The sequence below is a fragment of the Dermacentor albipictus genome, chromosome 1 (assembly GCF_038994185.2).
Source record: "Dermacentor albipictus isolate Rhodes 1998 colony chromosome 1, USDA_Dalb.pri_finalv2, whole genome shotgun sequence".
Taxonomy (NCBI): Eukaryota; Metazoa; Arthropoda; class Arachnida; order Ixodida; family Ixodidae; genus Dermacentor; species Dermacentor albipictus.
In genome coordinates, this window is record NC_091821.1 from 248142111 (window position 1) to 248164138 (window position 22028).

General features: G+C 50.3%; 1 protein-coding gene across 1 annotated transcript; it reads right to left on the bottom strand.

Moving 5' to 3' along the window:
• Nucleotides 1-724: 724 nt before the first annotated feature.
• Nucleotides 725-8099, bottom strand: LOC135900463 (uncharacterized). The gene has a single exon (XM_065429962.1). The coding sequence runs from the start codon at nt 7985-7987 to the stop codon at nt 932-934; it is 7056 nt and encodes a 2351-aa protein (XP_065286034.1). The 5' UTR covers nt 7988-8099; the 3' UTR covers nt 725-931.
• Between the last annotated feature and the right edge of the window lie 13929 nt (nt 8100-22028).

Below are 22028 nucleotides of genomic sequence, written 5' to 3' on the forward strand. Positions count from 1 at the left end.
CTTTCTTTTTTCGCATATATACGTATTTATAATACCTTTAGAACATAATTAAGCGACATCATTACTTCTTGTCGATGGAAGTGTCGCTTGTAAACAAAACAGGCCTCACTAATTTAATAGGGTAGCATATGCCACTGTATACTGCGGTGTCGTTACTAACTGTCCTTCCTATAATTTTAGTTAACTTTGGGACAAGCAGTTACTGACTTTTGGGAACGAGGATACTAAATAAAAAAGATAAAATACAAGTATGTGATTTTGCATGCGGAAACCACTGGTGCCTAGCTCTAGACTGCATTTGAACCCTAGTTCTTGACCTATGTAAATCGAGCACGGAATCAACCTTCCAAGTGGCACCTTCCGCTTGGTTTTGTGCTTTGCATGTAGGAACGGTAGAAGACGCAAGCACAGAAGCGGGTCAAGAGGCTACCGCGCCCACAGATCAACTCCATGCGATGGAAGGTTACGCACATTCACTTGTAACTTTCCTCCGACTCGTTGCTGCTTACGAGTAGTAGTTCTGACAGCAACCTCCTACCACCCCATGAGTCGCCACAACCCGCGCTGCCAGCAACGCCAGCTGCAGCGGCCAGATTCCCGCGAAGGCAGTATGTTAAAACGTAGTGCGCTAAAATAAGTGTACGTTTAGGAACCCCACGTGACCAAATAATTCGCAGCCTCGAGTACAGCGTCCCTGATATCGCATTGTGTATAGCTACGGTACGTAAGACATCATCACTTACTAATCGCTGCAAAGCCACCAAGGAAGCCGAGGCTTGCGGTGCACGGAGTGTGCGAAGAAAACAGAGGCACATTTGTGTAACAAAGCACTTGTAATAACAAAGGGCAACACATCTCCCATACACAAATAACCTCTTCCGAGTGGCAGCAGAAACACGAATGTGCAATAAAGAGACCAGACTGCCCGAGTTCACGAACCCCATACCGCGCATGCGCGGAGCTTAGCCATCGCATCGTCCCGGCTGCAGTTAAATGTGCTTCGGAATTCAGACGAGCTGCTCAAGGGAAGAATGACCCGGCTAGGCCACTGGCACAGGTCGGCCGAGAAATGAGTGAAGAAGAGGTCGGCAGCCGAGTTGTTCCGAGGCGTCCTCCGGTGCGTCGCCTGAAACAGCTCCCAGGCTACTGGTAGGGCGGCCGCATCGATGAACACCTCTGCTGATGTGAAGCAGCGCCGCAAGAGCGACGGGGGCGTGTCCAAGAGCAGTGCCCGCAGGAGGCAGGCGCTGGCGCGGGCGCTGAGCCTTGCAGTAGATGGTTCGGCGAGCGACGCCGGCACGTAAAGGCTGCGCGAGCCCCGGGAGCAGTGGCCATCCAGGGGCGAGCCCATCCAGCGCGCCTCAGGGCGCACGCCCTGGCGCAGTGCGGTCATGCGCGAGCTTGCCTCGACGAAGGCTGCGAGGCCGTGGCTCGACAGCGGCTGCTCACTGGGTGGGGAACGCACCCAGTCCGGGAAGAAGGCGCGCACTTGGAGACGCCGCAGCCGCCGCAGGGCTTGGGCGCGCGTGGCCGCGTCCAAAAGGCCCGTGGACTGCTGTAGGCGCGCTTCGACTGCAGCCCGCAGTCGTCCGGCGAAATCGAACCGCTGCAGCCGGTCGTAGAGCTCGCGTCCTCCCTTGTACACGGCCAGGAGGCCTAGGTGCGGCTGGGCTTGCATTGTCAACCGCAGGCATGCGTGCGCCGTATCCAGCTCGAGCGGTCGGCCGTGCGCCAGGTGCAATGCCAGCAGTGAGCCGACACCTCCCGGCACCGCTGGCAGGAAAGGCGCCACGCGCACCAGTAGCCGGAAGCCGAGGTAGTTGAGTGGTATTTGAGGAGGCGACTCGTCCAGCAGGCGTAGAAGTCCCTGCACGAATGATGGGTGACGCAGCCAGAGCTCAGTCGAGTCCGACACGTGCACGAGGCGGTTAAGTGCCTGTGCCACAAAGTGCCGGAACCGGAAAAGCACTGCCATGTTGTCGACTAAGCCCGACGTCTCAGTAGGCGGTGGTTCCGCCAATACGGCAAGCCGGCGCTCCAGGACTGTGACGTCACTCGCGGCGCCAGACTCGTCAAGACCAAAAGCAGACATAACCGAGCCCGCTGCTCGCGTGTGCCACAGAACACTCCAGTTGTGAGCAGCCGCGCTAACATTGATGAGCAGCTGGGGTGGCTCTAGGGCTACGATGAACTTGCCCTGGTGGTTCGGGTGGTCTCGTATGGAAAGCGATGCCAAAGCTGGCAGACCAAGAAGCCGCAGTAAGAGCGCCGCGGCTTCCCACACTGCAGCCGGCGGCCTTGCTGGGGCGGTCTTGCTGAAGGGCCAGCCTTCGAGAGAGACTGTCGTCAAAAGCTGCCGAAACTGTGCCCAGGCGTCTGGTCGTGACGAAGCGTTCACACACTCCTCCCAAAGCGGTCTGAGTGGAGAATCGTGTTGCTGCAATAGAGTCTTCTCCAGTCTTCTAACCACAGCTACGTCTGTTGCAACTCGTGAAGCTGGCCTGAAACATGTGAAACTGTAGAAATCGTGACATGGGGAAACACCTCGATGAGAATGTTGCAGTACAGATGCATGTTTGCGTGTAGTTATTGCCGTAGAAACAGTTTTCTTAATGGTGACCTCAAATCCAGCATTTGTATCCTTGCCTGCAAAAAGATCCACAACTGCCAAGAGACAAAACAGGGCGGCCAGCAACAACAAGAAGTAGACGACAGCGTCTGTCCGACTTCGACGCAGCTGAGGATCATGCAGGCGCTTTACGCGTGGCTCTCTTGACTTGAGTGAGGAGCAGGAAGGAAGGCTCTGTGCAGGTGTACCGTAGCTCGAATTTCCGGCAGTACGAGACGTCATATTGGAACTGGTTGTTCCAGACCTCTCCTGTTCTGGTTCGCTGTTCTCATTGACTTTGACAGTGGCCGGTTTCGCAGATTCCGAAGGTGTTCTCACTTCTACAGCTTCGAGTGGTCCAGGCGCAGCCATCTGGTCAGTCACAAACAATGGCTGATTCACTACTGCGGCAGCTTGGCGGTCGGGTACTTCAACCAGTCTCGAAGCCATTGCCGCTGGGAGGTCTCCTTGCCCGGTGTCGTTGTTCTGTTGATAACATAAGTATACCTGATCTTTCCATAGTTTCATATCCTCTTGCTTGCCATCGTGCTGTGGAGTGGCATTGCGAGCACGGGCATTGTTCGTCTTGTCAAACCACTGCGGAGGTTGATTCCAGTTCTGGCTTTGCATCCGGTTCTTCTCTCCTTCCAAGAGGTGTGGCTCCAGGGCCACGCGATGAAACTCGCGTAAGTGTCGTGGGCAAATTTGTGCCAGCTGGTCGGATGGGGTGTAAGCGGTGTGCACTTGCAGGACAGTACTGCATGATTGCTTGCGTCGGGTCGACTCATTGTGCTGCTGCCAGGTGCAACGTGACTGCCGCACGCTTTGCAGCGGCGATACCGAGCGAGATGCCTTTGCATTTTCGTAGTAACTGCACCGGGATGTCGGATTTGCAGACCGGCTACGCCTTCTCTGAAGCAACGATGATGCGTTTGAGCTAGAACTAATTGTTGTCGCTGCCCGGGTCGATGATCTTGCAGTTGCTTTGGTCGACGGAAGGCGGTTTGAAACCTTGCTTGACGCAGGCGCACGAGTTGGAAACCGCTTCGAGCCTTTGTTTAAAACGTGGACGCGGGCAGGTGGTCGCGTTGTAATCTTCACTGAAGAAAGTCGAGGCCAGAGCGAATTGCGTCGAGACTCTCCCTCTTCGTAAGAACCGCTGCTGTCGCTAGAGTCGTCTCGGGCGCGCTTGCTTCTTGAAACGCTGGATTTTTCCTTGCGTACGTATGTGAGCTTTTGCATATCGCTGCTGTCCTCAGTAGAAAAGCTTACTTCAGTGTATGTATCTGCCTTACGGTTTTTTGCCGTTACTCGTGCCACCTTCTTTTCTGCCTTTGTGTCTGTCGTTTGGGACGCCTTGTCCTTAAAAAGCGGCACATGCCTCTCAGGTGTGCCAGCTCTCGAAGAGCCGGTCTTTTGCCGTTTTCGCCTTGGGCGCGAAATGTGTTCACGCCGCTCTTTATCATTGCGGTCGTTGTAGGACCGAATAAGTGACGAACTTCGGTGCAGTGTAGTGGCTGTACGGTCCCCACGGTTTGATTCCCTTTTATGTTGAGTAGATAACAGAATTTCTACTCCACCATCCTTCTTCATTCTGCTCCCAACAAAATACAGCCCACGCTCGCTGGCTTCTTCAGAAACGGTGCTGCTCTCAACAATAAGAGACGCTTGTGTGCCTTTTGCTTCACAAATGTCCAAAATCTGGGGCCGAGACAGCATCGATTGCCATCCAGGTTCCGGTGACGGAGGAGGAGGACCTGGAGACTCCATGACGTCATAATGAACACCCACCGCTAAATCCCGCATCGTAACTCGCTCTTTTTTCGGTGTCTCGAAAACGGCGCTGTCAATAAGAGTAGCCTCAGCGATGCTCTTGAGTTTTTCACGGCCATCCTCGACCATTGCCCTGCTCGAAAGCGGCTCCCTCCGTGCGCATTGCAGCTTCGCCAGTTCTGCCTTGAGATCCGCTTCGAGCTGCAGCAGCCTGTTTATGTCGGCCTGCGCTGCGTCCATCGTCTGGGCCGCTTCGTCTCGCTGCTGAACAACAGCAGCCATGGCTTCGCGCTCCTGGCGCTCCTGTATTCGCGCCGTCTCATCCTTGGTGAGGAACACTTCTTCCGGCAGCATCTTACGGAGCTCAGGATTTTTCGCCATCTTCTCTCTAAGCAGTCTGTCTAGCTTTATTAATCGCTGAAGCCGTGCATCTTGACTGCGCTTGCGCTTGACAAATGGCAATGGCCTTTGGTGCTTTACCGGTAGCTCGTTCGAGCCTTCCGAAGACTCCGACGACTCTGACGATTCGGACGAGTCTGTAGGTACATTCATAGCGCAAGAGTTCATTATCCAGCTGAAAAACGACGGCTGTTCCTGACCCGTATTCGCGGGCTTCGACTGACATATATTTTGGAAGCAAGGACTCAGTGTTCTGCAACACGATGTACCGCGGGATCCCGTTCGCTGTTCAGGGCGGCTTCGCTGAGTTTTCTTACCCGGAGATTTACCGCCTCCTTTCTGTGTGACCGGCATAGAAGCACTTTCTGCTTGAAGCTCAATCTCACTTCTAGCCTCAACGACGACGGCTGGAGTTTCGACTTTCACCTGTGTGCAACTTCCCGCAGTGTTTTCCTCGGCCATTTCTGTTTCGTCGTCGTCCTTCATCGCTATTAGAACTTGTTCTGTAATCTTGATTTCAACTTCTTTTCTCTTGTCCCCCGGGGGGGCGGTCACGTTGTTTTCTTCCACATCCCTGGCAATCTTCAAAGCTACATTGGGAGTCAACTGCAGCCGCTTTTCTTTCTCTGGAGCTTTTGTCACCGTCTTTGGTAGGGCGGTGATTTCACTCCTCGCTGGCTGTCTAGACAGACAGGGAACTCGCCCGTCGCCGTGGGCAGCGTGTTCCTGTGCGGGTGTCCTGTTCACGACGCCGCAGTCAGCCGAGACAGTCGTGCGGTTGTCGGTTCGCACCTGGCACGTCTGGCCCGAGGCGCATTCGTACTCGATCCGCTCCTCCCTGTGTACAATGCCAATCTCCGGGAAGCTGCTCTCCGGCGGCGCGCTGGTTGGCTGCGGCCACTGCTGGTGGTTTGTCCACATGCGAGGTTGTTCCTGAGGATAGGCAGGCATAGGTGGAGGAGGCTGCATCATCGGGGCCGGAGGCTGGTAGCCGTCTGGTGAAGGGAACATGGCTCCCATCGGTGGACTCGGCTGGTAGAAGTTCACCATGGGTGCCTGAGCCTGGTGGTGCATATAGTACGGCGAAGGCGCTCGGTACGTACCAATCGCTGGTGTAGGCGGCTCCAAGTGTCTTCCCATCATGAGGGGAGCTGCTGTGGGCTGCCGTCTCTCGGCCTTTGGCTGCAGCCTACGCTGGTATGAGCAACGACGATTGCGACTAGCCCGTCCTTTGAATGCGTTGTAGTCGTAATCTTCGTCCTCACCTTCTTCGTCCTCATATTCGTCTTCACTATCCTCATCACCGTTATCTTCCTCTTCTTCTTCATCAGTCTGCTTAAAGTGCCGGTCTCTGATGAAGCGCCGCCGCCCCTTGTAGCTCTCTTCAGTGCTGGCGTGTTCCTCGGTTTCCTCGACGTAAACTTTTTCGCGCGATAAACGTGGCTCTGGGGACGTTGTGCGACTTTTCTTTTCTGTTGCAGGCTTTTCAGGCGGAGGCATGGGTGGTGGGTCTGGCGTTGTCAGTATGGTCACAGTGGTAGGCGGAAAATGCGTGGGCGGTTGCGCCTGGGTTACCGGGGTTTCCACGCACAGAGAAGACCAGTACTTCTTCGATGCGTCCGTCCGGTCTGAAAATGGCGGTCCGAACGCGAACCTGTAGCGTGGGAGTGGCATCTGCCTCGGCGTGGCTGTTGGTAACGGCGCATCATTGTTATGTCCAGATGACGCAGGCGCATATCCAAAAGTCATAGGAAGTTCATTTGTCCTTGCTTCATTCATGACGTGAACTGGCGGGAGATCGAGCCTTGGTGCACTGGCGCCTGTTGCTCTTTGAGGATTGTTGCCTTCTCTCTGCGCAAATGACACAGAATGAGCGTAGGCAAAGTTGAATGGAACGTCGTTTCCTGCTGATTGCAAGTTTGCTGGGTTACTTTGTCCCATCGCTGTTGCAGGTGCGTAAGCGAATGCAAGCGGAACATCCCTTGTCATACTCGGTCCAGCGACATTTGATGCAGTAGCAGTTTGCGGCCCTTGTTGGCCTTCCATTGTCCTCGAGGACTGATTAACACCGTGTCCCAAAGATGAGAGCGTCGGCCCGTAAGCGAATGCAAGTGGAACGGTACTTGCGATGACTGGTGGCCTGGAAGTATTTCCCGGCGGAGACGTATATACGGGAGCATAGGCGAACCTCACAGGGAGTTCGTCTATTCTGTCTGGTCGTGGCAAGTTCTGCGTAGACCGCGGAGGTGGTGCGTAAGTGAAAGCAAACGATGGTCCGACACCGTCGTCATTCCGCTGAGGTTCACCAACTTGAGCGCCGTTTCTTATTTCCGTGGACTGCAGGAACGGTAAAGATTGAGCGGCGATCGAAAATGCGACCTTGTTGTTCCTGGCTCTCAGATCTAGACCAGCTTGATTGCCTTCGGCCGCTTCGGCGGCATTCTTCGTCAGCAGGTCTTGAATTTCAGTCAGTTTGTTGAGGATGAGTGCGTCCCCGCCCAAACCGTTTGGAGCCCTCGTTTCACTCGATTTAGCGCCAGCAGACGTGGCCGAGGCACCAGATGCGCTGGGAGACACGCCGCTGTCAGCAGACGGCGCAGGAACCAAGTTAGCGCTTGCCGTTGCTGGAAGACGCGAGCCTCCGGCGGGTGGAAAAGTAGTCGCTGCTGGTGCCGGAGCTCGGGGTGCCGCGCTCGGTGGAGTACGCGGAACGCCCAGAGGTGCGACTAGGGCAGGATCGGGCTCTAGCGGTGGCAGCACTGGCTCAAATGCAGGCACAGATGTTGCCGACGGCGGCACGACTTGCGGTGCCGCTTCGGCTGCAGGCGGTCCGGCGAACGGTGCTACTGTCGGCAGACCCGCCGACGGCGAGGCACCAGGCTTCGGAGGTGGAGGAACATTCTGATCCACGGGGATCGGCCGAGCCGGCGACCGGCCGGACGGTAGCTGAACGCTAGCGGGTGGGGCAGCCCGCAAATGCGGCGAGAGCGTAACCGGCACCCCTGGTGCTACTACCAGTGGTGGACGCGGCGGCAAGCCGGAGCGCACGTCTATAGGGGGCCTGAGCGGCGAAGGCGTGCGAAGTCGCCCGGGGCTGGAACCTCGCGCAGGAGAACCGCCGGTCGGAGGCGGCGGCCAAGCTGGCCGCGCGGGCCGTCGAGGGGACCCTCCTAAGGGCTGCCCGGCTATCGGTGCCGCGTTTTGCATATCGGCAACAACGTAGATCTGCACTGGCAGAGCAGAACTCGCGTGTTCGAAGCGCTGGAACACGGTTCCTGACGCTCGTGCTCACGTGCTGTCCTCTTCTTCGTGTGCAAGCTCGAAATGGCAATTGTTCTGACAGTATTGTGGCGCGATTGACAAAAATGGGCTGTCTGTACAGAAAAGCGCATCGTTTTTATTCACGTCGTGCTCGACGAGGTTCAAATGTATGAATTTCCTTTTCGAAAATAGTTAAACTGTGGAGTTGAACGTCCCGGTATTGCACAATGGGTTATGAGGGATGCCGTAGTGAAGCGCTCCGGATTAATTTTGGAGCACCTGATCTTTATCGTTAACCCAAAGCACGGCACATGAGCGTTCGTTTTTTTTTTTTTTTTGTATTCTAGTTCCATCATAACGCCACCTCATGCTAAGCAGCGAAACCATAGCCTCTGAGCCACCGCGACGGTTTCAAAAAATAATCGCTCACTTGATTGCGTCTAGAGGAAGCATTCACGACATCCATTCCAGTGAAATGTCTGTATCTATTCTCTTAATATCCATTAAGACTGCAGGTATCCAGAGAGCATGCCTGCACAGTATTAATAGATATTTCAGTGTAACGGCGGCCTGGAATGCCGTAAATATTGCACTCTCCTCCAGGTTTATTGTCACTTAGGCTTGCATTGACTATCCAAGTATAATGCACGCTAGATCCCCCTGCACAAACGAAGATTGAGAAAATTGTAGTCGCTATAGCAAATTATTCTTGCATTCGGTGGCTGCCAAGTGTCTCGTCTTTCACATGGTGGCATTTCCCAGTTTAATGCTAAATGGAATATTGTCGTTTCCTTCGCGCTTTCTTTTTTTCTTTCCCGTTCGTTGCTGCTAATTTTCGTAATGACCACTGACACGTTATTTACTCCTCAACCTCCCTGTGGGTACACACAGACATAGTGAGTGAACTTATTTATATTTTCAAGTGTATGCCGCGCCCGCAGGATGACCGTTGCAAGAAGACGTATTCCCTTATTCCCTTCCCCCGTGCACAGCATTCTTCCTTCAGGGATTCTTGTTCGACTCCATTAAGGCGAAGGAGAATGGCCGTCGTGATTACGTACCTAATTTGGCCACAGTCAGTGCCTCTGCAGTTTCTTTTTCTTCATCGCCTTATTTTTTCTTTCTTTTCTTTTCTTTCTTTCTTTCATTTTCGCAAGCGTCATTAATGGAAAATAACTCTTAGCTTGACGTGTCAGCCAATGCGCGCGTTCTGAACTTTGGTGAGGAAAAAAAACGAAAGAGGCCCGCGCCATACATCCACGGATTTGCAGATAACGCACACCCTGGGCTCTTTAATTAACGCGTCCGAATGGCCGCGCGCGCGCAGCCGCAAGATGAAGTGACTTTGCGCCTCTCTCGCCATGTCGCCCTCCTTCTTCCGTACACTGCAATGCGGAAAAAGAAGGAAGAAAATGCGGCGTGCGGTTGTCTCCGGGAGCGCGGGGCTCGACGCTGCAACGAGGGTGCGGTTCGGCAGGGCCGCACTTCATTACACGCGGCCGCGAGACGCGCTCCTTCCGCACAGCAACGCCGTCCTCGCCGGCCGTGCACGGCCGCAGCTCATTTGCGCTGCGCAGCGATCGCGGGGCGTCAACCGGTTCTCCCGGCAGCACACACGGATTTGCCGACCGGCCGGTCCGCGAGCGCGGCCGCGGCGGCCACGCCGCTCGTCGTGGCTGCCGTCGGACCACGTCGCGACACGCTGGTTGACTGTCGGATCGCATGACTGCGCACGGCGACGCTCCGCCGTAGGAATTTACGGCCGCGCTTGGCCGCTGTCCACGGCGCGCGGTCAGCCGCGATGGTTGCCGGCAAGCTCGCGCAGCGCGCCCGTCGCGCGTGCACGTGGCAGACGATGCGTGCAGACGACGCGAGCCCGTTCGACGGTGCCGGGGACGAGACCCCGCGCGGGTCGTCCGGCCACGTCCTTCAGCCGGTCGACGACGCTGCCCTGGTCTCCCAGGGCCCTTTCTAGTCTCGAGCTGTTGGAACGACAAGGTCCTGTTCGAGACAAGCACTAAATAAACGAGAGAGGCGGGGGCCGTAATGAAAACTGGCAACTAAGCTTAACCGCCGCGTCACTTTAATGGAGACATGCACTTAGGCTACAGACGGGCAAGACACGGATGCTGCGAAGCTGGCCATACGATGTGTGACACTCAGCGGCTGTGACACTCAACGCATGCCACGCAGATGGTATATACTTGATCTCGTTTGCATTGGTCGGCGCACATCGTTTTCACAGTATGCGTGCTTACGCGGTTACCGCGTTGCACATTCGCGTGTCGAAAACTGCTTTCAAGCATTTTGTCAAGGCGGCATTGTAACGGTTCAGCTTTTACTTACGGACAACATGCCACATATTAATGATAAACAGGTTCAATGTGTTTACAAACAGATCCTTAACTCCCGGAATGCACTTACTATATGAATGGTCCGCTGCCTAAAGAAAGGGCGTTAGCGGCCCTCTTTTACGCCAGTTCTCACGGGTTGGTCCTCACTATAGCCAGTTGGGGCAGGCTCGATAGCCTCCTCGCTTGAAGAGCAGATCTGATTTTTTTAAAAAAAAGAGAGAGAGAAAAAAAACGGGCTAAGCTGGATGTAATAAAGTGAAGCTCGTAAAAAAAATTATTCGCTACAAGGACTCAAGAATGTGTATATGCAGGTACACGGATGTGACAGCCGTGGCAACCTTTCTTTTTTTTTTTTGGTCTTCGTAACACTGCGTTAAGCAATAGTAGATGCCTGCTTCGCACGTAAGGCATAGCAGTTTGCTGTTGGTTACTCTAGTGTGCAACGAAGCAGTGTATACGCTCAGCAGAGCAATAAATAGTTGCCTTACAGAGGTTGTACCTAGTTTACCGTAGTCACTATCAGCTACGTTATTTATTGTTGGAGCCCATAAAAAGAACTAGTTATATCGTTAAAGGCAAGGCACGGAAATTCTTTCAAGGCGCCTAAGACGCATCGCGAAAGTTCCAGGACGCCCGCCACAGTCATGTCTATAGCGAGAAGTCCACGAGTTCTGCCCAATCGCGCATTACCTCGTGTGTTTATGCGCGTGTCCAATTTTACATGAGCGCTGACGAGGCAAACAAACAGTGGTTATACTGGTGAGGACCCAAATGATAAAATCTGCAATAACCTTTTGACAGTAGCGACGTGATTTCGACAAGAAGCAAAACACACCCACTTTCAGAACATCTGGGAGCTCCTGCCAGGTGAGCCATCTTATACGCATGACCAAAACGCGTGAGCCGTAACAGAAACATGCGAGCTGAAAAAAGCTAAAGGTTGTAAGCAGGACAATCGATGACTGTGTGGTGAGGATGACGTCTGCCTTTCCTTTAGTGCCTTTTACTCAGCAGGTATACTGAGAACATCCGTCTCGTTTTACGCATGCAGATAGTTCTCACCGCTTCCATTATGTTAACAAGCGTAATACTCATTTATTATAGATTGAATGTTTCGCTTATTAACTTTTGGCATTGCCTTAACATGGTAACATAGCCTTTTAAATCTATATTTTCATTCATTTAGTGGGATACAATTTAAAATTAAATGCTGGGGCTTTACGTCCTAAAGCAACAATAGGATTATAATTTTGTCCACCTGGGGATCTTTAACGTGCACTTAAAGTACACGAGTAGTCTTGCATTTCGCCCCCGTTATAAATGCGGTCGCAGCTGCTGGGATCGGACCCGCGTACCCGGGTGCGTTTGCCGGGGAAAGGTTGAATATCATACTGGAATAGGGATTGGTAACATCGATGAGCTATTATTCGAGTAAAAGTATCCCGCAAAACGATTAGTCGTCATCGACATCCACCTTTCATTTAGTCGACTTAATCGATTAGGCATGTTCGATTAATTACTTTCTACAGTTTGACAGGAGTGGCGCGAAATTTTTTTTGAAATCGCACTAGAATGGCGGAGCACGAGCAGCGAGTGTGCGGCTGTGGTAGAGCGACTGTCGACTGTTCTTTGCGAGTCCCGAGAAATGCCTAGACAAGCATCACATCCGCCGTGGTTGCTCAGTGGCTATGGTATTAGGCTGCTGAGCACGAGGTCGTGGGATCGAATCCCAGCCACAGCGGCCGCATTTCGATGGGGGCGGAAACACCCGTATACTTAGATTTAGGTGCACGTTAAAGAATGCCAGGTGGTCGAAATTTCCGGAGTCTTCCTCTACGGCGGGCCTCATAATCAGAAAATGGTTTTGGCGCGTAAAACACCAAATTTTTTTTTAACGAGCATCACACGCCATTACCACCACATTGCCCCCACGCCGCCCGAAGCCGGAGGCTCGAAATGTCCTCGCAATCCATGGCATACTACATAGAAACCCCAGTCGTCGATCGTGCTGCCACTCCCAGTTCACAAAAGACGCGGCACAGCATTCGCGCCGGTTTTGAGCGTGTGTTTGACATAGCGATGGAATTCATGTCGATTCCAGCAAAACTGTAGCTTCCGAGCGCCTGTTCTCGCATGCTGGTCGTATGGGCAAAGCATGTGGCTTAAAATCCTACATCAGTAATTTTCTTTTTCCCCTGTGCATACTGCAATTTCTGGCCACTATAGTGCCAACTCTACTTAGTTTTCAACAAAGTAAAGATTATTCTTTATCAAACTTTATACACTTGTATTTCTAACCTGATTCCACCTCTCAAAGATATTGACTGTTTCAACAGTTTTCATAAAACCCGCTAAAGACGAAAACGAAAGGAACAGATACGACAGGACTGGCACCACTTCCAATTGGTGCTTACTATATACGGTCATCTATCTACGCTCAGCGCATCAGGTACATCATGCACTCATCATTGTACCCACACAAGGCTGTAAATGAATCACATCATACACACAATTGTACGCTCAATCAGTTCATGTGCCTAGATACCTCGAAAGAAACGTCACTTCTTTTTCTTGCAAAACCAAAGATGAACAGCTGACGCACTTGTCGCCTGCTTTCCTATTAAAATATGCCTCAACTATTTCTCGTTCTGTTTTATCTTTCCTCAAGAAGGTTGTGTCACCAAAGGTGGGCGTACATGCGGACTTTTTGCAGTGCTCGGCCAAGTGAGTGCCGTATCCTTTTCTAACGTCATTGTTGTGCTGTCTAGCCCTGTCATTGAAGCACTGACCGGTTTGTCCGATATAAGTGCACCCACAATCTAAGGGTATCTGATACGCATTGCAACATCTCAAGTGCATTCGGTGTAATTGGTCCGGTGATTAGTATGACGTTGCATGCGTTTCTGGTGCTTCTTGTTTTGAAGGTTACACACTGCTGATATTACAAGGCGCTGAAAAAACTAGATTGACATTGTGTCTGTTTGCGACCTTTTTCGAATTATGTGAAACTTTATGTAGGTATGGAATTACATGTACAGGTCATTTGTGCCAATCTTTGGTTGGCCACTTCCTTCCCCGTTTTCCTTTTTTTAAGCAATGTTTCACAGACAGATGAAATGACACACAGGAAAACCTGCATGTTTCAGTCTGTCTACTTGGCTAGACGCACTATGCTCAATTTGGTGAACACATGACTTATGGAACGCATTCTGAAGGCATGTGGTCGCTATGCTTCTCTTTATCAATTTCGAATGTGCGCTATCGAAAAGCAAAACGCTTTTCTTCGATATTGGGTTGTATCTTCAGCATACGTAGTCATCTGACGAAAATAAAATTTTAAGATCTAGAAACATAATACAGTCGTCATTAAGAAGTTCAAAAGTAAACTTGAGCCCCTGGGAAAACTTGGTGAAAATCTTTAGACAATTTCCTGCAGCATCGTCAATACACAGAACAGCTGAATTGTTAAGGACTATCAGATAGTCGTCAACATACCTAAATACACGAATGATTGATTTCCCAGTTCGTTCCGCATTAACACGGTTGTCAAAGGACGCTAAAACAATATCGCATAACGTTGGCTATTGACGAACCAATACAGGTTCCTGTGCGTCGAATGTAATAACAGCCATTGTCACTAATGGCAGCCGAATCCAAGTAAAATTCTAACAACGTTAAAAAATTGTCGCAGTTCATGCATACTAATTTCTGGAATTTCCGTTCACCCATTTCATAAATTTTTTCACGAACAACACATAGAATACCTTCACGCGTCACAGTATAATATAAGCCTTCAACGTCTAGTGAGAAAGCTGTGGCGACAGATCCCAGACCATCTTTCAGCTCTAAGATAACGTCATCAAAGCACCTCACCATGAAGGGATCTTCGATTGGTAGTCGCTTCAGGTGCTCTTGCAGGAACCGTACTACTTGGAGCTGCCACGATGCCTTCTCTGAGACGATCACGCGCAAAGGATATTCAGGCTTATGGGTCTTTCAATGCTGTTGACAGCATGATTATACAGAACTCCTTTAAAATGCGATGACGCCGCCGCCTTCTGCCGGCGAACGATTAACTAGACACGAGTAGACGCTGCCGAAATCAGTGACGTCATAGAATGCAGGGGCACGAACCTCAAGGCGGGCGTCTGTCTTTCATTTTTGTGCTGACTCCTCGTTTAATGGAACATGACGATGCTAAACATTGTGGCCACGGGAATTAACGTCGATTAGCGTCCATATGTCTAACCCCACGCACTGCGCGCTCCCTAACAAGAAAAAGGCAACTACAACGGGCAAAATACGCTTAGAACTGACACTTGCGCTACCATTCTCTTTTCCTACGCTGTGTGTAAACATTACTTATATAGCGGCGAAGTAGGCAGCTGTATCACAGTTGATTCGACTGAATAGCTTAGCTTCGACTGAATATAGCTTACTAGTAAGCAAGTGGCCAGCACACAACATATGCACTGAATTTTTTTTTCTGTGGAAGCGGCCTCCAAAAATTGCATATAGAAACCTCGGATATTTGTTCGTAATGAAAAAAAAAATGCGAAAAGATCGAATATTAAATTTCTGAGACAAACACTTCAATTTCCAACGAAAGTACTCGATTCTTAATCAAAACTTTGAATATTCGACCATACCTACAAACTGCCAAATAACAGTTTAAATCGCTACAGGTACTAGTGAAATTAGCACTTCCGCTTCCTTTCGAACATACATGCATTCAAGAGACCAGCGTTACACCCCGATCCAAGCGCCGCGGTAGCTCAGATATATTTATGCGGCTATATATATATATATATATATATATATATATATATATATATATATATATATATATATATATATATATATATATATATATATGGCGTTTCGCTGCTGAGCTAGAGGTTGCGGCTTCGATCCGGACCGCGGCTGCCGCATCCCGATGCGGGTGGAATGCAAAAAAGAAACAACAAAAACGCTTGTGAACTTAGATTTAGGTGCGCGTTAAAGAACCCCCTGCAGGTGGTCAAAATTAACCCGGAATCTACCCCGGCGTGCCTCATAAGCCACGTTGTGGCACGTAAAAACCCAATAGAACTAAATTTAAAATGTTTAACACCTGCTATTTCGACGCTATTCCGCTATTTCGACGCCAAATGCTATTTCGGCGCGTAGTGAACAGCTGTCACAACGGTGCGTGAATCTGTTATGTCGATCCGCAATCGCTCCATGCAGAGATAACGCTTCGCGACGATGACAAAGTGAGACTGGTCCCCCACGCCATCGTAGACAATTGAAGCAGTCGATAACGTTCTGCCGACGCCTTGGGCTCCATATAGGCTTCCAGGCACACGAGCGCTGAGCACCCATGTTCTCGGCATGAGTGAGCGCTACAAGCATGTATACCTCTGCCGACGCGTGGTCTCCTATAGAAAGCTTTTGCCGCCTCCGCGAAAGCGCTGCATAAAACCATACCTGCTTCTGTAACACCCGTCCCCTCGCAACTACGGCCATCGTGATGGAGATTCATTAATGCCCTCCCAACGCTCGCGCCTGTGCACAAAAGTGCCGCCAGGCAATTCCGGTAAATATATATATATATATATATATATATATATATATATATATATATATATATATATATATATATATATATATATATATATACAGAAAGCCACACAGACAATACGGGAGCGCGAAAAGGGTATGCAGCGGTGGAGGGAACTTCGTTTACTTGAACTTGACGCGAGAATGGGTCGAGTCAGAAATCGGGCTGGCCCGCAACGTCGCCAGTCGGGTCGAGCCACCATGCGCATACGCCTTCGCGTGTGAGAACACGCGAGTTCCTCCAATCCCTCCGTTTCCCCTCCAGGCGCATTGAGCCTTTGTACTGCATTCTCACTGTTAAACGGCACACCTGGATGCAGAGCCCCCATATCGGGATTTCTATACTCTCACAAGAGTACAATCGGCTTGATTTGCAGCTGATAACTTGTGGTTGGTAACTCGGACTCCTTTCGATCCCGGTGACATTGCTTCAGCAGGCCACTTGAACCTATAGCGCCGGCAATATGAGATCCCCACATTTGAGCGTTCCCTTTAAAGTGTACCGCACTCATGCACACTGTTGCCATTATGCGACAAGACATTCAGCAGGGCTAGGTATAAATGTGCGCTGGAGGCCTTCGAGGGCGTGCGTACGTGAAAGGAAGAAGTAGCCTCAGAAAAGGACTAGTACTTTTGCACGCCAATTTGCTTTCCTACTCTTCCTTCCTTCTCTTCCTTCCTCCTTTCCACCACTCGACAGCATACGTGGGCACTCACTATCGTGCAAAGCAGTTCACGGTGCGCCGCATCCAGAGGCCCTTTGTACATAGCTTAATAAGCAATGCAATGCAAAGAAAGAAAGAAAGAAAGAAAGAAAGAAAGAAAGAAAGAAAGAAAGAAAGAAAGAAAGAAAGAAAGAAAGAAAGAAAGAAAGAAAGAAAGAAAGAAAGAAAGAAAGAAAGAAAGAAAGAAAGAAAGAAAGAAAGAAAGAAAGAAAGAAAGAAAGAAACTGCCAGCGCGAAGTATGTTGTTGTCGCTCCACTTTTGAGATATAGAAGATGCTGCGCAACAAAGAAAGCTAAGTTCAGGGAGATACAGTCGCTCCTATCGAATCTAAGTTCAACATTTGCTCACTATAATCTGAAGAGAAACAGCAGGGAACAAAGGGTTGGTAAACACACAGTTTCCAGGAAAACTCGATAACAAGTAGCAGAAACTCAGTGGAAAAGCTTTTTTTGTCTGTTTCTTTTGCGAACCACAGCGTCCTCGACACAGCAGCTTTCTGTCGGAGATAAAAAGGGGCGACATAGGCTTTTTCTTTTGCTTTTATAGCAGGTCCTTAGAAATATAAAAACAAACGCGTTCATCATCACGCGTGGACTTAGAACATGTACGCTGAAAAACTGAATGAATTCAGGAGTTTTACGTGCCAAAATCACGATTTTATTATGAGGCACGCCGTAGTGGGGAGGATTCCGGAATAATTTGGGCTACCAGGGGATCTTGAACGTGCCCCCAGTGCGTGACACACGGACGTTCTTGCATTTCGCCCCTGCCGAAATGCGGCCGCCGCGGCCGAGATTTGATCCCGCGACCTCCTGCACAGCAGCGCAACGTCATACACCCTAATCCACCGCAGCGGGCGAGAAAAAAAAAATTGAACTCTTTCCGAGTAATCGAAATGTCGTGCAGTAGAGCCGGCTGTTTCAAAACAAAGTGATATTTCGGAACGTAGTAGCACTTAAGGCTTTACTTGTAATGTACTGCATACCGCGGACCTCTTTAAGCATGCACTGTTTAAATAAGTGTAAAGCATAGCCCAAAACTGATGTGGGCAAAGCACAGAAAAGACAACGAGCGCTCGTACTCTCTCTTCTCGGCTTTGCCCTCGTCTATTATCGCTCGCCTTTATTTATTTAAATTAAGCCCCAACTTTCCCAACAATGTATTCCAGTCGCATGCATGTGTGTGTGTGGGGGGGGGGGGGGGGAAGCATGATATTACACTTGAGACAGACAGTGCGAAAGATAAAGTACACTTAATGTATATTGCTGCAAGCAAAAATAGAAAAAACTAACTGAAGAACAATTTATGGCGTAATATGGCGCTTGAGAAACCTTTCTCCTGCGATTGGTTTACGATAATATACAGATTCTGCCGTAAAAACAGCGTTACGTGCGTTTTGCCATGTGTGATAGGGGCCATCATAAATGGAAAGTGTTCGCTTCTATCTTTGCACGTTTGCGAGGTGCTTATTCGCGTTATTCCTGCTTCGCAGTCGTATAATAATCTCTTGTGTTATACACCCCACTAGCGTCATTAATGCATGGCTGTTAGGGACAATAAACAAAGAGGTGCCAACAACGCGTCCCAAGCCGGAACGTCCGAGACATCTTCTCTGGATGCCGCGACACTTTCGAGCGTGCCCAAGCGTTTCCAGGTGTTTAGCAGCCCATTAAAGGGGAAAAAAATTTAATTGTGGGATTTTGCGCGCCAAAAACCACGATCTCATTGTGAGGCACGCCCTAGTGGGAGACTCCGAATTAATTTCGACCACCTGGGGTTCTTGAAAGTGCGCCCAATGCACGGCACACAGGCGTTTCTTGCATTTCGCCCCCATCGAAACCAGGCCGCCGCGGACGCGATTTTAGTAGCGCGTACGATCTTAGTAGCACATCTGCGAAAGGCTTCAGTGTGGTAATTCAGTGGGAGTGGGAATGATCAGTACGGGAACTTTCTGGTCTTTTAATAAGTTGATTTCGAATATGCTTGTGGCTACTTTCAGATAGCGAAATGCGAAATAGATTTCGGGCTGGCAGACGCGGACATAGAAAAGGGGGTACAGGACACGCGAAGCGCTTTAGGTGTTCATTTTTATGTCCGTGTCTGATAGCGCAAGCAAAAAAATAGAAAGAGAACATTTCGCAATGCACAACCAACTCGTCCAAATCGGTACTTTGACTGAATTCTTTCAGATAACCTCCTCGAACTGAATGGGATGCCAAACGTTTGTTAGACCCCAAGAATTACATTAACTGAATGCCTCAGTTCTACCATTACACCGTTTTCAGAGCTTCCTGCTTAGAAACTCCGAAACGCACTGTACATCCATAGCGAGTGTTATTGTTTATGTATTACCGAGATTTACGACAAAGCACATACGCCTGTCGTCATTTACTTGATGCAGTTGAAATCCACGGTAGCAAATAAATCGGTTCTTATTGATAACATTTGATAACCGGAAACGACCGCTGCAAGACAGACCAAACGAATAACTGCGTAATAATTTTCGGCGATTCCGCAATGACCAGGCAACCTCGCGTGGTAGCGATGTGTGACGATTTCATGTGTCAACTGGTCATGAGCACCACGTCGGAGAACCAACTGCATACATTGTAAATCCGGCTTTGAGTCGCCAAACAAGGCCCCTACTTCAAGGATATCTGTGTCAATGAACTGAACTGCATCGCGCAGAGCTGTGAATTCCGCAGTTGTAGACGCCGTGACATGTGAAGCCTTCAACCGTAATGTTATTCCTCTCGTAATACTGTTAACCACAGCGCCGTTAACTACTAATCGTAGTGTTAACCACGGCGCCGCCAGAACTGGTCAATGTAGTCGACTATGGATAAACTAGAACGTGCGCTTGCCTTGTCCTGGCGTTCCTCAACTCTATATAGGACATGACTTGACCTGTACGTCCTCTGTGTAACCTTGGTGAAAGGACACGGATTCGCTAATTTTATGTTCATGTACATTTCCATACCAAAATTATTTTATTATCTCGCCAGCAGCCCCTACAAGGGAAATGTCCATGCACGTGTTTTGTCTTCCTCTGATAAGATATACCGACGTTATGTGTATTTGTGCAGCGTTTACCGTGCATCAATTTAAGAATCTTGGGCCGTATTCACGAAGAGTTTTATATGTTATAGCTGTTCGCAACGATGCGCGCTGACCAATCATGAAACCTCCTGTAACACCCGACGGTTCCTGCAAAATAAATAAACAACTTGACGTACTATTAACGAAGGCGACCGGCTAAACGACAAACAGTTCTTGCGAACAAAGATATCTGCTCATTCAACTCGTCTTCTGCCTTGAGGCCGCGCATTCACATTTTCACATCTGTTATTTCATTATTTAAACGTCCACTTGCCATCTACTGTTGATGTATCAACAAGAGTCGCGCACCCGCAACCATCCCGCTCTACATTTCACTGGAATCAGCAAGCACCGAGATCCGAGGAGATGCCCTGCAACCGAAGTGCAGGGTACACAGCGCGCCGTGGGGCGCGAGCCAGGACTACGCCTCGACGTGGAGAAACAACGCAGGTCCCGAATGTAGGGTCGCCTGGCGCCGCAACTGCTTCGGCGGCGGCCTCTCTGGGACCCTCGAGATGCCATGGTGCGGCGTGCCGATAAGGAGGCCTGCCACAATAGCCCCTCCCTGCCACGCTCGGTGTACACTGCATATACACAGACAGCTAGCAGTCAGGAGCCTCTCCGCGAACAGCAGTGGCCACGCACAGCCACTCGCCAGCCGGCCGGGCCTGCAGTGCACTCGAAGTGACCCGAACGCGCGCGTGGACGGGTACTAGAAATCCCGAAGGGGCCTATCCTCTGGCAACCGCTAGACCACAAGGCGCGACGCACGAGCCAGAAATGTCGCACGCGGAAAGGCAGGCTTCGCACTCCCTGCGAGCCGGTTACGGGACCACTCCTTCCACTTCCGCTTTTTCTTTTTTCGGAGAGATGAGTACTGTGCAGGTGCCGTGCTCATATTTCCTGGGGAGACAAAATCACCAGAAAAGAAAACGCTCTCAGTCCGCATGCACCCAGGAGTGGATCACGGGTGCAAGACCTGTGAGCTGCCGTGTTTTTGACGGCTGGTATCGTCGTCGTTGGCGTCAGACCACTATACCGCTTTTCTTGGTGGCACTTTGATTTCGTTTCTGTGGTCATATAGACTACTTTATTTTGATTGATTGATTGATTGATTGATTGATTGATTGATTGATTGATTGATTGATTGATTGATTGATTGATTGATTGATTGATTGATTGATTGATTGATTGATTGATTGATTGATTTTTTTGTTACGTACGAGAATGAATATAGAGCTGAGAAAGCTGACATTTCAGCAGTATTTTTCAACGTTTTCCTTTCATCTCGGTGCCATTTGCGAACGAGCTATTATCTGCTTGCATATCAAACAGTGTTGCGCTGGCAGCATAGTCAGTATGTGCAGTGAGTATGCAATGCCGGGCATATTGTCCCTATCATGGGCTAAGCCAAAGAGGTCTGACATTGGTCCACCCGCGCACTTGAGTTCACTGTTCGGGGAGCAGAGCGGGCAGATCATGTATCCATCGAAAGTTCCAGGGACATTTCATTCTAACGCTGCAAGTCGCTGCATCTTTCATCGCTGTACAAGGTCGTATTCAGTCATTAAACCACTGACAGCTCGTTAGCAATTGCCGTTAGGCGCCTTTCCTCGGGAAAAACCCTTCGTCGCCAGTGGTGGCTGCAAGAATCTAAATAGTAAATCAAAGTGCACGTGGCCTCTGTCCTACGCCTTGGATCCGCTTGTAATAGAGCATGACCCATGCGCAATCGAAAGGCCTATGTATTGCGCATTTCAGTTACGCCATTCCAAACGTCAGCAGATTCCAGCGCGAAGACAGCTTCTGTCGGAAATGGCTTCAGGCGCGGCCTGCCACAACGCGGGAGCTCATTTCACGCTCGGCTGAGCAGAATATCGACTGCAGCCTCCGATCGGAGGTGATACACGGTAAGAGGGAGAGGGGAGATGATGGGGGCAACGCTGTTTGCTCTGCATTCGGTCGCTGTATCTGCGAGCTGTGCAACGCGCGCTGAGTAGTATGCTTATTATTAGCTCCCACACGGCCGACTGAAACACGAGCGCCTGCAACGCCGGCGGCGCGACGTCAGCCGCATGCATCACTGACGTGGATCGGTGAATCGGAGTATGTGATTGACAGATTGCTCCTCGAGGTCCCACTGGAATTTTTTCTGTTGATGATGCGCCGGCACCCATTCAGCACCGCTGGCGGGGAAATGTGACAGC

Coding starts and splice junctions, on each gene's coding strand:
- LOC135900463 (XM_065429962.1), bottom strand. CDS start 7,987: ATGCAAAACGCGGCACCGATAGCCGGGCAGCCCTTAGGAGGGTCCCCT.